Source organism: Scyliorhinus torazame, chromosome 1, assembly GCF_047496885.1.
Source record: "Scyliorhinus torazame isolate Kashiwa2021f chromosome 1, sScyTor2.1, whole genome shotgun sequence".
NCBI lineage: Eukaryota > Metazoa > Chordata > Chondrichthyes > Carcharhiniformes > Scyliorhinidae > Scyliorhinus > Scyliorhinus torazame.
Genome location: NC_092707.1, coordinates 149,831,098 through 149,848,592, shown reverse-complemented (window position 1 = coordinate 149,848,592; position 17,495 = coordinate 149,831,098). Strand labels below are relative to the sequence as shown.

Below are 17,495 nucleotides of genomic sequence, written 5' to 3'. Positions count from 1 at the left end.
GCCTCCAGCGCATCTTACTCAAACTCAGGAGGTACGATTTTGAACTGATCTACACTCCGGGGAAGGAACTCATAGTGGCGGACACTCTTTCCCGAGCAGTGAGCACACCACCAGATGCGGAGGGGTTCGTGCGTCAAATTGAGGCACACGTGACTCTGACAGCAGCAAATATGCCAGCTGATGATCCTTGTCTGGCCCACATACGCGCAGAGACGGCGACTGACCCTCTGCTGCAGCGAGTGATGCGCCACATGACGGAAGGGTGGCTAAAAGGGCAGTGCCCCCAGTTTTACAATGTGCGAGATGATCTCACCAATATAGACGGGGTCCTTATGAAATCGCATAGGATCGTCATTCCACACAGTGTGCGCCAGATGATTCTTCGTCAACTACACGAAGGCCACTTGGGTGTCGAAAAATGCAGACGAAGGGCCCGGGCGGCGGTATATTGGCCGGGTATTAATGAAGACATAGCCAACATGGTGCTCAACTGCACAACCTGTCAGAGGTTTCAGCCGGCGCAACCTCCGGAAACACTTCTACCACACGAGATGGTGACGTCCCCCTGGGCGAAGGTGGGTGTTGACCTATTTCACGCGCTCGGCAGAGATTACATTGTTATTATAGACTACTTCTCAAACTACCCGGAAGTCATGCCTCTCCATGATCTGACGTCGTCCGCAGTCATTGGGGCCTGCAAGGAAACGTTTGCTCGCCATGGCATTCCAAGGACTGTCATGTCAGACAATGGACCTTGTTTTGCCAGCCGTGAATGGTCGTCCTTTGCCGCAGCATATGGTTTCACTCATGTGACATCCAGCCCTCTGCATCCACAATCGAACGGGAAGGCTGAAAAGGGTGTCCACATCGCAAAGCGGCTCCTGTGCAAGGCGGCTGATGCCGGATCGGACTTTAACCTTGCCTTGCTGGCCTATCGATCGGCCCCGTTATCCACGGGCCTCTCGCCAGCGCAGCTACTAATGGGTCGCTCCCTCAGGACGACGGTACCTTCCGTCCTGGCACCGACAACAGACCATGAGGCGGTTCTTCGGGACATGCAACTGCAGCGTGATCGCCAGAAAGGTCGGTACGACACACGAGCGACGGACCTGCCCCCCCTGTCCTCCGGAGACAAAGTACGCGTCCATCAACCGTATGGTGGCTGGTCAGCACCGGCCGAAGTCCTCCGACAAGTGGCTCCCCGCTCGTTCCTGGTTCGCATGCCGGATGGTTCCGTGCGTCGCCGCAATCGGCGCGCCCTTCGCCGACTTCCACGTTCACAGCCACACAACACGCCAGATCCTCAACAGGCTTCCGAGGATGACTTTGTGGAGCTGCCGCACATCACGCCCTTTCCATCGCCACCCATGGCCATGCCTGCACAGCAGCCGGTGGTTCTTGATCCACCCTTAAGGCGGTCAACCCGAATTCGTCGCAAACCCATTAGAATGGACTTATAATACAGTTCATATGTTTAATAAGTTGGACAATTTTACATGATAACCTGTTGTTGTTTATCGTTCCAGATGTCGTCTGACTGGACAACTGTTCAAAATTTTTTTTTCTTCTTCTCTCGTTCGCATTTCTGTTATGTTATGGTACAACTGGATTCATGTGACGCACTCGACATCGCCCCATGTACATAGTTCCGTCATAGACACATGCTGCACACGACACACACACACTCTTAGATGCACTCACGTCACGATCATATTTATTACCACGTAGGCACATATCTTTGTAAAAAGGGGGGATGTCATGATATTCAAACACACACATCATGATGGACACACTAACAGGCAAATCAGAGTACACAACACCACAACCAATCACAGACAAGAACACCAACCACATAAAAAGCACGAGCACGACACCTGGAGGTCAGTAGGTCTGGGGAGAAGGAAGCATGAAAGAGCTGTTGAAACACCACAAGCAGGGAGCCCCCCACGTGCAGAGTGCAAAGACCAAGTTGTAAATAGCAAGTTTAAATAAACAAGTGTTGTACCATATGCAACTGTGTTGGCTCTTCTGTGTGTTAGAACACCCAACACCACATGCTTGAAATACTCAGCATGTTAGGCAGCATCCATTGGGAGGAGATAAAACATCTCAGGTCAATGACCTTTTGTAAGAACTGGCCCAGTGTGGTGAATGTATTGCTGTAACAATTCACCATGTGCATATCTGTTTTTACGATGTTGCCCATTGGGCTCCACCTATGGACCATTGTAAGGTATTACCTATGATGTAGCATGTTGGGGCCTGTGTGGCTCCGCCCCTGGCTCCACCCCTTGAGGGGAGGTATAAAGAGCAGTCGCCCTGTAGGCGGCTCCCATAAACAGATCAGTCACAGGCAGGCACTGTTCTAGTTGATTAAAGCGACAGTTTACTCCTACTCCTGGTTTCGTGTGAATTGATGGTCGCATCAATTTAATCAACTACAATGCCACTATGGAACTGGCCCTCAAACCTGGCCGACTGGAACTCGATCCGCAGGCGAAAGAGATTTTTTTGCACTGGCTCCGCTGTTTCAAGGCCTACCTCGCCGCCTCCTCCTCGCCTTCCGTCACCGACGAACAGAAGCTGAGTCTCCCCCACGCACGGGTGAGCCATCAAATCACTGTTCAACTCGAGGAAGCCTCCATCTACGCAGACGCCCTCGCGATGCTAGAGCGCCTCTACGTAACGCCCGGGAACGAGGTATACGCACAGCATCTCCTCACCACGCGCTGCCAACGTCCTAGGGTATCGCTGGAAGAGTACCTACGCGACCTCAAAGTCCTTGCACGAAGCTGCAATTACCAGGCCGTTACGGCCACTCAACCTATGGACCTCGCCATCCGGGACACCTACGTGGCTGGAGTCAGGTCCAACTACGTGAGACAGCGCCTACTCGAAAAAGGTGCCCTAGACCTGGAAGAGACGGTAAAATTAACCTCCTCTCTAGAAGTAGTGTACCAAAGCCTTAACGCATTCTCGTCCAATCACGCGACTCCCTCATGGACCCCCGACCTAAGAATACCCCAGGCCTGTGTCGCGCGGCTGCCCGCCCACCATGGGGGGGCGGCTACCCTGTTATTTCTGCGGCCAGCCTCAACACCCCTGGCAGCGCTGCCCGGCCCAGAACCCGACCTGCAGAGACTGTGGGAGAAAAAGACATTTTGCTAAAGTTTGCCTGGCCAGGTCCAAAAACTCTAAATCACGGGCCCGACCCTCAAGACTCACAGGCCCGCAGATCCCGCAGTGTGGCAGCGTGTCTGTCGGCTCCGCCTCCCCCGGACGCATCATCGGCCTTGTGTTGTCCGTGGGGGCAGCCATCTTGGCCATCCTCGCCCACGCGGCCTGCCACGCACGATTCATGGGGGCCACCATTTTGGACGCCATCTATCTCACCGCCCGACACATGCGACCGATGGGGGCAGCCATCTTGGCCGCCATCTGCAACGTGCCCGACACGTGCGACCAATGGGAGCAGCCATCTTGGAACCGCCCCTGGAGAACAGGTTGAGGAGGAAGAATTTGCGGATTCTGGGTCTCCCTGAAGGCGTGGAGGGGTCGGATGTCGGGGCGTACGTGGCTATGATGCTGGGCATGCTGATGGGTGCGGGAGTCTTCCCGAGGCCCCTGGAGCTGGATGGGGCACACAGAGTCCTGGTAAGGAGGCCGAGGGCCGAGAGCCGCCGAGAGCTGTGGCGGTGAGGTTTCACCGTTTCACCGACAGGGAGTGTGTGTCCTGAGGTGGGCGAAGAAGGAGCGGAGTAGCAGAGTAGCAGGTGGGAGAATGCTGAAATCCGCATCTACCAGGACTGGAGTGCAGAGCTGGCCAAGAACAGGGCAGGACTCAACCGGGCCAAGGTGGTTCTCCATTGAAAGGGGGTGAAGTTTGGGCCATTGCAGCCAGCGCGGCTGTGTGTCACGCATCAGGACTGACACCACTATTTTGATACGCTGGACGAGGCGTGGACCTTCATCTAAAATGAAAAGCTGGACTCGAATTAGTGGTTTTGCAGCAGGTTATGGGGATGCTGGGGAGTGGGAAAGGGCGATTTGATTTGATGTGTACGCTTTCTGGGTATGTGTATTGACTTGGGAGGAGCTGTTCCCCGCGTTTGAGGGTGGGAATGGGGGCCGGAGGCCCTGGGCCTTTGGGATCGAGGAGAGGCTGCAGGAGAAAGGAGCTGCGCCACAGGGGGCGTGGCCGGCCCAGGCAGGGAACGCGGGCTTTTTCCTGCGCAAAGGGGGGGGGGGGGCGTGGCCCGACGCGGGGTTTGGTACCGGACAGGAGCTCGCACTGGTTTGTAGGGGGAGTGGGGAGGAGGGGACTTCGAGGGGGAATTCAATCCCACCGATCCGGCTGATCACGTGGAACGTGAGAGGCATGAATGGGCCAGTCAAGAGGGCCCGGGTGTTTGCGCACTTAAAGAGACTGAAGGCAGACGTCACTATGTTGCAGGAGACCCACCTGAAGGTGGCGGATCAGATCAGGCTGAGGAAGGGATGCAGGTCTTTCACTCTGGGCTGGATGCGAAGAACAGGGAGGGTCGCAATCCTGGTGAGCAAGCGGGTGACTTTCGAGGCGGTGAGTATTGTGGCGGATAAAGGGGGCCGTTATGTGATGGTGAGTGGTAGACTGCAGTGGGCCCGGGTGGTGCTGGTGAATGTATATGCCCCGAATTGGGACACTGCAGGGTTCATGAAGCGCATGCTGAGCCGGATCCCGGATCTGGAGGCAGGGAACCTGATAATAGGGGGGGGGTACTGGACCCGGTACTGGATCCGGCACTGGATCGATCTAGGTTGAGGTCGGGCAGGAGGCCAGCTGCGGCCAAGGTTCTGAGGGGGTTTATGGATCAGATGGGGGGAGTGGACCCGTGGAGGTTTGCCAGGCTAGCGGCGAGAGAGTTCTCCTTCTTTTCCCATGTGCACAAGGCCTATTCACGGATAGACTTCATCGTGGTGAGTAGAGTGTTGATCCCAAGAGTGGAGGGGACGGAGTACTCGGCCATAGCAATTTCGGACCACGCCCCGCACTGGGTGGAACTGGAGTTGGTGGACGAGAGGGGCCAGCGCCCGCTGTGGCGCATGGATGTGGGACTGCTGGCGGATGAGGAGGTCTGTGGGCGGGTCCGAGGGTGCATTTGAAGGTACATAGAGGCCAATGATAATGGGGACGTACCGGTGAGTATGGTCTGGGAGGCGCTGAAGGCGGTGGTCAGGGGAGAGCTAATCTCAATCAGGGCTCACAGGGAGAAGAGGGAGAGGATGGAGAGGGAGAGATTGGTGGGGGAGATACTGAGCGTGGATAGGAGATCCGCGGAACCCCTGAAGAGCGGCTGCTGAAGGAACGGCGGAGCCTCCAAACAGAGTTTGATTTGCTGACTACGGGGAAAGCTGAGGCCCAGTGGAGAAAGGTGCAGGGGGCAGCGTACGAGTATGGGGAGAAGGCGAGTCAGATGCTGGTGCATCAGCTACGTAGGAAGGAGGCGGCTAGGGAAATTGGGGGAATCAGGGACAGAGAGGGGAACACGGTGCGGAGTCCAGCCAAAATAAATTAGGTCTTTAGGTATTTCTACGGGAACCTGGTCGAGTTCTATAGGAAGTTTGTGGAACTGTTGGGTTCGTTGCTGGTGAGAACCTTCAACGAGGCGAAGGAAAAAGGGTTCTTCCCCCGACGATGTCTCGGGCACTGATCTCGTTTATCCTCAAGCGGGACAAGGAGCTGCTGCAGTGTGGCTCGTATAGGCCGATTATGCTCCTCAATATGGACGCTAAGTTGCTGGCGAAGGTCCTGGCCACTAGGATTGAGGATTGTGTCCTGGGAGTGATACACGAGGACCAGACGGGATTTGTGAAGGGCAGGCAATTAAATGCAAATGTGCAGAAGCTCCTGAATGTGATCATGATGCCCTCGGAGGGGGGGGGGGGTATCGACAAATCGGCTGAGGTCGGAGTACTTCAGACTGTACAGTGGGATGAGACAGGGGTGCCCCCTGTCCCCCCTGCTGTTTGCCCTAGCAATTGAGCCGCTGGCCATGGCACTAAGGGAGTCTAGAAACTGGAGGGGGTTGGTCCGGGAAGGGGAGGAGCATCGGGTCTCATTATATGTGGATGACCTGCTTTTGTATATCGCGGATCCAGTGGAAGGGATGGCATAGGTCATGCAGACCCTCAGGGAATTTGGAGACTTCTCGGGATACAAGCTCAATGTTGGGAAGAGCAAACTCTTTGTGGTGCATGCGAGGGGTCAGGAGAAGAGGCTGGAGGAGCTGCCGTTCAAGAGGGTGGAAAAAAGTTTCCGGTATTTGGGTATCCAGGTGGCCAAGAGTTGGGGGGTCCTGAATAAGCTCAATTTGGCACGGTTGGTGGACCAGATGGAGGAGGACTGTAAGAGATGGGACTCTCCCTGGCGGGCAGGGTGCAGTCCATTAAGATGACGGTACTCCCTAGGTTCTTGTTTGTGTTCCAGTGCCTGCCTATTCTCATCCCTAAGGCCTTTTTCAAGCGAGTGAGCAAGAGCATTATGGGGTTTGTATGGGCAAGTAAGACCCCGAGGGTTAAGAGACTGTTCTTCACTGTTGGCATCGGGCGGGAATTAAAAGGATGGGGGACTTATTCAATGATGGGACTTTTGCCAGTCTGAGGGCGCTGGAGGAGAAATTTGGGTTACCCCCGGGAAATGTCTTCAGGTATATGCAGGTTAGGGCATTTGTGAGGAGGCAGGTAGGGGAATTCCCGCTGCTGCCTGCCCGGAGGATTTCGGGCGTGTGGGTCGGAGAGGGTAAGGTCTCGGCGATATACCAGGAGCTGCAGGAGGCGGAGGAAGCCTCGGTGGAGGAGCTGAAGGGCAAGTGGGAGGAGGAGCTGGGTGAGGAGATGGATAAGGGCCTGTGGACTGACGCCCTGGGCAGGGTTAATTCCTCCTTGTCTTGTGCGAGGCTCAGCATGATCCAGTTTAAAGTAGTGCACAGGGCGCATATGACAGGGGCGAGGATGTGTAAGTTTTTTGGGTTAGGGGACAGGTGTGTGAGGTGTTCGGGGAGCCCAGCAAATCACGCCCATATGTTCTGGGCGTGTCCGGCGCTTGCGGGGTTTTGGAGGAGCTTCGCAAAGGCTATGTCCAAGGTTTTGGATACTTGGGTAAAACCGAGCTGGGGGATGGCAATATTTGGGGTGTCAGACGAGCCGGGAGTGTAGGAGCAGAAAGAAGCCGGAGTTCTGGCCTTTGCCTCTTTGGTAGCCCGGAGAATGATCTTGTCCGAAGAGGGAGTGAGGTTAGGTACCTGCAGGTAAGGGACTTCGCGCGGAAGGTTTGGAAGGAATTTCCCAGGTGTCTGAGGTACACCCTGCTGGGGTGACTGTTGATTCCGGATGTGAATGGGACGGATAGAATTGGGGACAAAAATAGGTGGCTGGGAGAGCAGGGAGGTGAGCATGAGGTGAAGATTAAGGAAAAATGGGAAGGGAGGCTGGGAGGAGAGATAAATTGGGGAGTATGGAGTGAGACACTACGAAAAGAGTAAACGGTACCTCCTTGTGCCACCTCCTTGTGCGCAAGGATGAGCCTGATACAGTTTAAGGTCGTACACAGAGTACATATGACTCGGGCAAGAATGAGTGGGTTCTTCCAGGGTGTGGCAGATGAGTGTGCGAGGTGTGGGCGGGGACTAGCGAACCTAGCGCACATGTTCTGGGGCTGCGAAAAGTTGGAGAGATTCTGGGCGTAAGTGTTTGCGGCCCTGGCAAGGATAGTGGGTGAGGAGGTGGAGCCGGATCTTTTGGTGGCAATATTTGGGGTTTCGGGGAAGCGGCAGCTGATGGAGGGAAGGAAGGCCAATGTTGTCACCTTCGCCTCTCTGATTGCCCGGTGACAAATCTTATTGGCAATGCCGCTGGGGGTAGCGGCCTGGCTGGGTGACCTGTATGATTTCCTTTGGCTGGAAAAGATAAAATACGAGTTCAGGGGTTCAGTGGAGGGGTTTGAGGCAAGGTGGGGGATGTTCATGACCGTGTTTTAGGAGTTGTTCGTCGCATGGGTGTGGGGGGGTATAAAGGGGGAAAAATGTGTACATCTGTACAGCCATTGGTTGGGAAGCCTGTTTCCCTGAATTGTTAATGTGTTGTAACGTTTTGTATATTGTAATAAAATATATATTTAAAAAAAAACAATGCAAGTAAATGAGGGATTAGACCAGAGATAGGATTCCCTTAAAAATAGTACCTCGTTGTTGAGGTCTCATTCCTGCCTTCCTGAATTCTTGATTCATCTATCCGTTTGTTTGTGTTTAAAATGATTTCTTTATGCTTTTATGTTTAATGCCTTTTTTGGCCATGTGTTTGACCCTTTTATGTCTTGTTCGATATTTTGTTTCTAAGTTTTGATTCAGTTCTTATTCAAGTGTATTCAAGTGAACAATTAACAATAAAGTTGTATTTTTGACACCTTCAATCAACCGGACTATCGACTTTCATTAGAAGGTAAAACAAGAGTCCCAACTCCGCCGCACAGTCCTTGTGGAGATGAAGTCCCATTTTCATAGGGGCTGGCTTAGCACAGGGCTAAATAGCTGGCTTTTAAAAAAGCAGACCAAGGCAGGCCTGCAGCGCGGGTTCAATTCCCGTACCAGCCTCCCCGAACAGACACCGGAATGTGGCGACTAGGGGCTTTTCACAGTAACTTCATTTGAAGCCCACTTGTGACAATAAGCGATTTTCATTTCATTTCACATGGAGGATTCCAGCACATCACGAAAGAGGTAAGGCTGAAACATTTGTAAATAGCAAAAGTGCCAAGTAGATGATCAATCTCAGCCTCTTCCGGAAGTCCCCAGCACCACAGATGCCAGTCTTCAGCCAATTTGATTCAGTCCACATGATATCAAGAAATGGCTGAAGGCACTGAATACTGGAAAGGCTATAGGCCCTGACAATATTCCGGTAATAGATCTGAAGACTTGTGTTCCAGAACTTGCTGCACTCCAACAATGTGAAAAATCATTAAAATATTGAAATTGCCAAACCTCACCCTGCCCAGATTTCAAGTGGAGGGGCAGGGGTGTTGGAGACCGTTTGCCCAGGTATATTCTTCACACAAAAAGCATGACAAATCTAACCCAGCCAATTACTGTCCCATTTACTCTTGATCTTCAGTAAAGTGATAGAAAGAGTCATAAACAGTGCTATCAAGCAACACTTGCTCAGCAACAATCTGTTCACCTATGCTCGGTTTGGGATCTGCCAGGGTCACTCAGCCTTGGTTATAACAGGGACAAAAGAGCTGAGCTCCAGAGGTGAGGTGGGAGTCACTACCCTTGACATCAAGGCAGCATTTGACCACATGTGCCATCAGGGAGCCCGAGAAAAACTTGAGTCAATGAGAATCAGGGGAAAACTCTCCATTGGTTGGAGTCATATCTAGCATAAAGGAAGATGATTGTGATTGTATGAGTGCAGCTCCAACAACACTGAAGAAGCTTGACAACATCCAGGACAAAGTATTCTGTTTCACTGGCACCCCTTGCACAAACATTGAACCTTTCCACCACCGATGCACATTGGCAGCAGCGAGTACCATCTACAAGATGCAGTGCAGGAATTCAGCAACACTCCTTAGACAGCACATTCCAAACCTGCGACTGCTACTATCTAGAAGGACAAAGGTAGCAGATAGATGGGACCAACACCGCCTGGAAGCTCCCCATAAAGCCATATGCCATCCTGAGTTGAAATATGTCAATGTTCCTTCACTGTTGTTGGGTCAAACTCTCTCTCTATTAGCACTGTGGATCCATGTACACCACAGTTGAAGAAGACAGCTCACCATCACCCTTTCAAGGGTAATTAGGGATAGGCAATAAATGCTGGCTGAGCCAACAATGTCCACATCCCATGAATGAATAAATTTAAAGATGTAACTGGTTTTAGGAAAGTAGGCAGGGAAAGCAGGGACAGGAGGAAGAACAAAAGGAAATACCTTTGATAGGTAAAAGCAGAAGAAAAGAATGGCATGCAAAGCAAAAATGATGGGAACTACTGAGTATTTCTCGCAATTTTGCCTTGATTTTACATTTCCAATATCTGGAGTGTTTTGGCTTTTGTATAGAAGAGCTAAAGTAGGATGGCATCAGTGTACATGTAGAGGCTGAGTTCATTCTTTTGATTATGTCACGATCTTTGGCGGGCCCAAGCAGTAAAGTTCCAAGAGCAGGAAGAGAAACAAATGCTGGTGATATTTTAGTTACTATTTTATAATGCTCAGACTTATTCCACAATGAAACCCTACCATGCTGTAACATGCACACACCATATTGCTTGTTTACAAGGACAAGTGGTGCTCAAACCTATAACCCTGCATGTTGCACATAACTCCAATCTGCTTATCAAAGATTTGTTGGGTATGCATTTCTGCTAGTTTTCCCATTGGCTTGAAATTTCAGCTATGGGTTTTGGGGTGCAGAGTGAAGGCCAGCCCTTTCCAAAAGATCAATTCAGAGAACAAGCGCTCCACTCATAGGAAATTGGCATCCAACAATATTTGTTAGTGGGTTTGCAATCTATTTTTTCAGCTGCTGGTGTGGAGGGCAGGATAAGACTGGTGTTTTCTTGTGCTTTCACATCGTACATCATGATCACACCATCTTAAAGGATCTAACATGCAACTAAGAAAACAACAACCCCTTAGAAGTAAAAAAAAGTTTATATTTTGAGATCTGTATTATGAATACAGCACAGATCAGATGCCCTTATCTCAGAATAAAAGCTCTTGCAAGCTGTACAGCAATTGTCCTCAACTTCAGAAGAATCCACTATTGTACAAGTGTAACTTTTTTCTAACATCCATCTTTTTGGGCTCTGAACTTTCTGCTAATTCACATTGAATTACATGCAGTTTTTTGAGAAGCTACCTCAAATTAATTCCAGATAGGACTATTTCAGCTGTCTGAAAGGGTAGATTTTTCTGGGTCAGATTCAAATTCAGGCCCTCAGTGTAGTCGCACATTGTGCCAAATTACCCCCCCCCCCCCCCGGTAATTGTTCCATTGTTTCTTCCCCATGCAAAATTTGTTATACTCTTGAATGTTAAGGAAAGAACTGGCCTCAGTCAGTGGCGTCCAGAAGAGGAGCGCAGCAGGATTATAATCATGGCACTGAACATCAGAATGCTAACACTGAATGTCACTGCGCTGTTATTCATCTGGAAGATTGCATTCCTCTTCCATTGTCAGATCTCCTTCTCCAACCTACCATTCCCAGAATGAGGAGAGCTGGGAAACCAGCACCTCACCTTCTGAGCAACACAGAAGACCAGTTTGAATTAATTTTCACTCCCTGATGGTCAGAAGTCTGATTCAATACTGGATCCTCAGTACATTGTTACATGTCTCAGTTAAAATAAAACTTTCAAACTGACCTTTGCAGCAGAAGAGGCTTTGTCCCAGTTTCCACCCTGCAGATTGTAGCATCCACTCCCAATCCTAGTCAGAATCTCACTTGGGGTATCATCTGGACCGTTAGCGAAAGGGGTATATCTGATTCAAGATAACCAAAGAGAAAGCATGTCAGAAGACTTGAATACTGTTAATAATCAGGTATTGAAATGCATATATTCATTAGAATGCATGAAAGGACCTTCAACTACCTTGTAATTTCCCAAAAGACCCGAGCACATAGATATTAGAAACAACATCAGTAACTTAGACCAGAGTGTAATAACAGATGCATAATCATTTCAAGCATCAAATATCCTAACCTTTGATGAGTCATCAGTCTAGCCACTTCTACTCAAAAATGGAACAGAATATTGTGGGGAATTGGTTGAGTGGGACTGCATTCTAGTCAAGAAGCACTTAGGTGTTATCATCTGATGTTAAATATATATAGCCTAAATTGAGAAAATATTGACTTTGGTTGAAGGCAATATTGGTAAATTAATGCCTCAAGTTTCAGCAACTCTATGAGGCAATAATTGAAACTTGATATGTTACAGCTTTGCTTAGTCTGAAAGCATTGTATTTTCTTATACTTCTTTAACTTAAATTTATACGCTGTCAGAGGTAACAGCTTTGTTAAACTGCCTCTGGTCATCACCTCATAATCAGCCATTAATATTAATTTGCAGGCAGGAGTGAACCATCTCCCTCATGATGACAGCATTTTCCAACCATACTCATAATTATGAGTACTTTAAACAGCAGCTTTAACCAAACCCTGATTAAAATACAAACATTGGTTCTGCAATTTAGGAAATCATATGCCTTGTTCATACACCCACTCATGAATCTGCAGATGCACAATGCATTGTACAGCAATTAAATTATGCGGTTGAAAAATAAATCAGGGCCATCATCAGGGTGCTTTTGAAAAAGAAAATGATTTTAAAATTTACATGCTAATTCATCTCCAACACTTTGCACAAATTACTTTTTTGGCAAAAGGGACAGATAATTTGTGCAGAGATCCAATAGTAACAAGATTAATTTTGAAAGTCTGATTTGCAGTGTATCTGAATGTGGAATGTTGACCAGGTCACTTGTGAAACTGCTCAATCTTTGAATTGTGCCACAAGATCCTCAATGCTCACATGAGCAATCAGAGGAGCCACCATTTCATGGCTCACTGAAGGATGACACCTCAGACAGCATAAATCTTCAACAAATGTCAATTCGGGAAGGATGGTAAGTAGTGGAGTATACTTTGAAGCACAAACTTCTGATTTAGAAGTATCATGAACTGATACAAGCTGGTACACAGGGAGAAATTCAATAAAGGTGTAGAGAGACTGCATGATAAGCCAACACCAGGAATGTGATAGCTAATTTTGTTCCAATTTGCCAAACTGTGATTTGTACAAAAGCAGTTGGAAACATCCTATTGCTGCCTGGAATCATAGAATTTACAGTGCAGAAGGAGGCCATTCAGCCCATCGAGTCTGCACCGACCCACTGAAACAGCAACCTACTTAAGCCCACGCCTCCACCCTATCCCCACAATCCCACCTAACATTTTGGACACCAAGGAGCAATTTAGCATAACCAATCCACCTAATCTGCACAACTTTGAACTGTGGGAGGAAACCGGAGCACCCGGAGGAAACATACGCAGACACGGGAGAAAGTGCAAACTCCACACAGTCACCCGAGGCCAGAATTGAACCGGGTCTCTGGAGCTGTGAGGCAGCAGTACTTTTTATTTTATAAATTTAGAGTACCCAATTAATTTTTTCCAATTAAGGGGCAATTTAGCATGGTCAGTCCACCTAGCCTGCACATCTTTGGGTTGTGGGGGCGAAACCCACACAAACACGGGGAGAATGTGCAAACTCCATACGGACAGTGGCCCAGAGCCAGGATCGAACCTGGGACCTCGGTGCCGTGAAGCAGCAGTGATAACCCACTGTGCCACCGTGCTGCCCGTGAGGCAGCAGTACTAACCACTGTGCCACCGTGCTGCCCCTATATTTTTTACTTTACACAAATCTTTTGAGGCACTGCACAATTTTACTGCTGTGCTAAGGGTGTTTTGTAGACTCCACAAAACAACTGCTGTAAGGATATCGGACCAGACCCCAACATTTGTTAGGAGACCGGACAAGAATCCCAAACAATTATTTTAATTTATAAAACTGAGGAAAGCATACATCACTCCAGGAGTGATAACTCTGACCAATATGTATCTTTTATGTTAAAACAAACTTTAATTTAAACACAGAATTAACCACATTAACATCAAAGAAATAGCTTTACAATAATTAGTTAAGCAGTTCTAAAACATAAGGAAAAACTTAAACTTACTATTTATACCTGCTACTGACTCCAATTAAGCAACCCAATACAGTTGAAATGCCACTTATAAACAAAGTTAACAAACAGATTACTTGCACAGTGTTGGAGAGACTTTTGGAGCGAGACACCCTTTCAGGAGCAGAAGCAGTACAGTTCTGCTCAACCTATCAGCATTTGGCAAAACTGCTTTTCAACTTAAAATCCTTCTGCCTTGTCAGACTCAAATCCCATATCAAACTGCAAAACTACAGACAGACCTGGCTCCTTCCATTAATTACATCATCATTATCCCACTAAGATGTCACGGGATCTGCTCAGCTAAGACTAAATACAACCCCTCTTAAATTATCTACTCTCCAGGAAATCTCCAGCAATCATAATGATAACCCATTAGCCATCTATATGTAAATAACTAAATGGGTAGAATCAATCATGACCTCACATTTTATGACCTCTTAATTACAGTTTTGGCAGACAGACAGACAGTCTGGATACTTTAACCTAGGTTCTTTAATATTACTGCAATAAATATATACCTTAACCCAGGCTTTTAATAACATTACTGCCATAAATATAAAATATAACAATTTCTACATTCATCACACTGCACCACTTTTGTATCTGTTTGGGATACAGTAAGTCCTTCTTATCATTGACTCACTGAAACATTGTTTTGGTTTATCATTGTTATTAAAGTAGTAACAATATATTCTTTTAATGTTTCCAGTTTCACTTTAATGTTGTTAGCCACAAAGTTCCTGTGCTGTGATCTTCCTGTGCACATGACCTTTGCGCAGTGCATCCATTTTCACCATCTTTCACTCTTCCTCCTATTACCGCCCTTGCCTCTGTCTAGCCTAGCTTCCTGTCTTTGCCTCCCAGTCTCTTAGACCCAGTGGTCCTTGCTGCACCACCTCTCGTTCCTGGAGCTGGCTTCACTGCTGAACTTGCACTGAAGTCCTTGGCTCCATCTAGTGTCGGTCAGTGTGGGTAGTCAGGACTTCAGCTGCTATTTAAATGACCAATTTCTGCCACTAGTTGGAGCCTGGTCAATCTAAAATGGGCTTGTCCAACATATAGCCAGAGGGCAGAATGCAACCCTTGAAGACGCACTATGCGGCTCCCGGAAGCCATTTTCAAAATGTAGGTCAAACATAAGTTTGAATCGAAGAATCTGCATGGAGTTGCTCCTCCTCTTCTCCAGATCACTTCTTTCCCTGTTGTCTGTTGATAGGCTCGTAGTGAGCCTACCAAGTGGAAAAGAAACAATTAGTGATTGGAGGATCAGTGAACACCAATGGTGCAAGTTTGGGCCTGGGGAGCCAAGGGCCGACGAGCCAAGGATTTGGATCTGGTGAGCTGAGGAGCGAGCTTACATTTATTTTGCACCAAACTCTAGTGAGCAAGCTTTTGAAATGTGGCCCTCTTCGTGAAACATGTACAATATTGTATATTGCATTCTTTTATATATTAGGATTTTGTTTTGCAAGGCATTTCAGCTAGGAATGCACAGTACCGCATATGTATAGTACAGATTTCAACTTGTACATTGTTTTTTGACTTTAACATTGATTCCAATGGGAACCTATGATTCATTTAAACTTGTTCCATTTAAAGTTGTGATTTTCAGGCAACCACAACTCTTAATTAAGACAGCACCAGATAGAGGCATGGTAGCACAGCACTGCACAGCTCCAGGGTCCCAGGTTCGATTCCCGGCTTGGGTCACTGTCTGTGTGGAGTCTGCATGTTCTCCCTGTGTCTGCGTGGGTTTCCTCTGGATGCTCCGGTTTCCTCCCACAAGTCCCAAAAGACATGCTGTTAGGTCATTTGGACATTCTAAATTCTCCCTCTGTGAACCCGAACAGGGGCAGGAATGTGGCGACTAGGGGCTTTTCACAGTAACTTGATTGCTGTGTTAATGTAAGCCTCCTTGTGACAATAAAGATTATTATTATATCCTGCATCACAATCTTCAGGGACTAATCAATGTACCATTCGGCAAATATAGTAATTTCAGAGCTAGACAATAAAAAATGGCAATAGGAATATAGGAATTGCTAGACAAAGACAGACAAAGACTTATCTGGTTCTTCTACCATCCTGTCCACCACATGATGGAACAATAATAGAAATGTTGACTTCATGAAAATTAACTTTGAATCATTAGTCTACAAGGCAAGGAAAACCCCCAGTGGTAAAATAATAATAATATTTATTAGTGTCATGGGTAGGCTTACATTAACAGTGCAATGAAGTTACTGTGAAAATCCCCTCACTGGAATCTGTAGGTCCAAAGCCATCTGCTCTCCCAAGCATGCTATGCCAATCGTCTAACATTACCCATGGCAAAGTAAAACATAAAGGCATGAAGGTCACAGGTTGTAATGTAATGTAAGCCAATAGAAATAAGAACATAAGAAATAGGAAGCAATTTGGCCTGTTGAGCCTGCTCTGTTATTCAACAAGATCATGGCTGATAATACCATTTATTCTGTTGTGGGACATTTTCTTCATTACTAGATATCTGGTGCATCTACAGAAGGACTGTTTGATTTGTGTTTTTTCTTAATTACAGAGAGTTTATAACACAGGAACAGGCCAGAAATGGAGACTATAGAATTACAACCTGAAGTGTTGGGTACTCTGATACACAGACGAACCAACACGGTTGCGAATGGTACAACGCAGTTTTATTTCATTGAACTATAAACATAGTAAACTCTGGTATTCAGCACATAGTGAACCTCTGAGTGGCTGGCAATGAAGTCTGTGCCCTGAGCTCTCTCCTGCTCGAGTGCCCAGGAAGTGTCGTGTTCCCTGCTTTGTACTGTGTATGCTCTTGTCCGTGATTGGCTGTCGTGTTGTGTGTGATGATTGGTCCGTTGATCTGTCCATCATTGTGTGTATGTATGTATGTGCTGTGATGTTCACCTGAATATCTTATATCTTGACATCCCCCCTTTTTTTACAGGATTATGTGCCTACGTGGTTATAAATAGAGATGTGTACTGAGTGTAGCTAAATGTGTGTGTGTGCAATATTTACAGCATGTACATGGGGTTTAACTATATACAAGGGGCGATGTCGGGTGTGACATAACAACGAGGTTGTACCATAAACAAAGGACGGGGAAATGTTGAACGACAAAGCAAATTCCTGTAACGATAAGAACATAAACATATTAACAAAGTGGTTGCATGAGTTCAATGTATAAACAGTCTCATAAGTCCAGTCTTGTAGGTGGGCGGCGAATTCGGGTTGACCGTCAGGGTGGCACACCATTCATCACCCGGATTGATCGTGTTAACACGGTTCCCATCAATGACCGCAACGTGGAAGGCGTCTCGGTCATCTGTGTCACCGGTCTGGATGTCGTCTGGGCAAGATTCGTAATGGGGAGGCTGAATGGTCCGCACGTCCCTGCGAGGTTGTCGGAGTTGTGGAAGATTGACAGGTTGAGCTGCTCGACAGTAAGCAGCGTAGTGGCCCACCTTGCCACAGCATAGGCATTGTCAGGTTCTTGCGGAACATTGCCGCTTTAAATGTGCAGCTCCACAGTTGCCGCACGTCGTGACGTCATGACGTTCGTTGCACCACTGCGAATGCGCAGTTCGGTCTTGCGTCGGGCGTGCCTGCACATCACGTCCCTCAGTGTTGCCGTAGGTTTTGACGCGCACAAGCGCGGGAGGCCTCGAAAAGCGTGCAAAATGGCCG

The 17,495-nt window shown here is 48.0% G+C and overlaps 1 protein-coding gene across 3 annotated transcripts in view; it reads right to left on the bottom strand.

The window, feature by feature from the left end:
* rps6ka1 (ribosomal protein S6 kinase a, polypeptide 1) overlaps positions 1-17,495 on the bottom strand; it is a 491,911-nt gene that overhangs the window by 7,899 nt on the left and 466,517 nt on the right. For all 3 annotated transcript variants that reach the window (XM_072501006.1, XM_072501007.1, XM_072501008.1), the window contains one exon: positions 11,408-11,525. In XM_072501006.1, the coding sequence (XP_072357107.1) occupies positions 11,408-11,525 (118 nt within the window). The remainder of the gene's footprint in view (positions 1-11,407; positions 11,526-17,495) is intronic.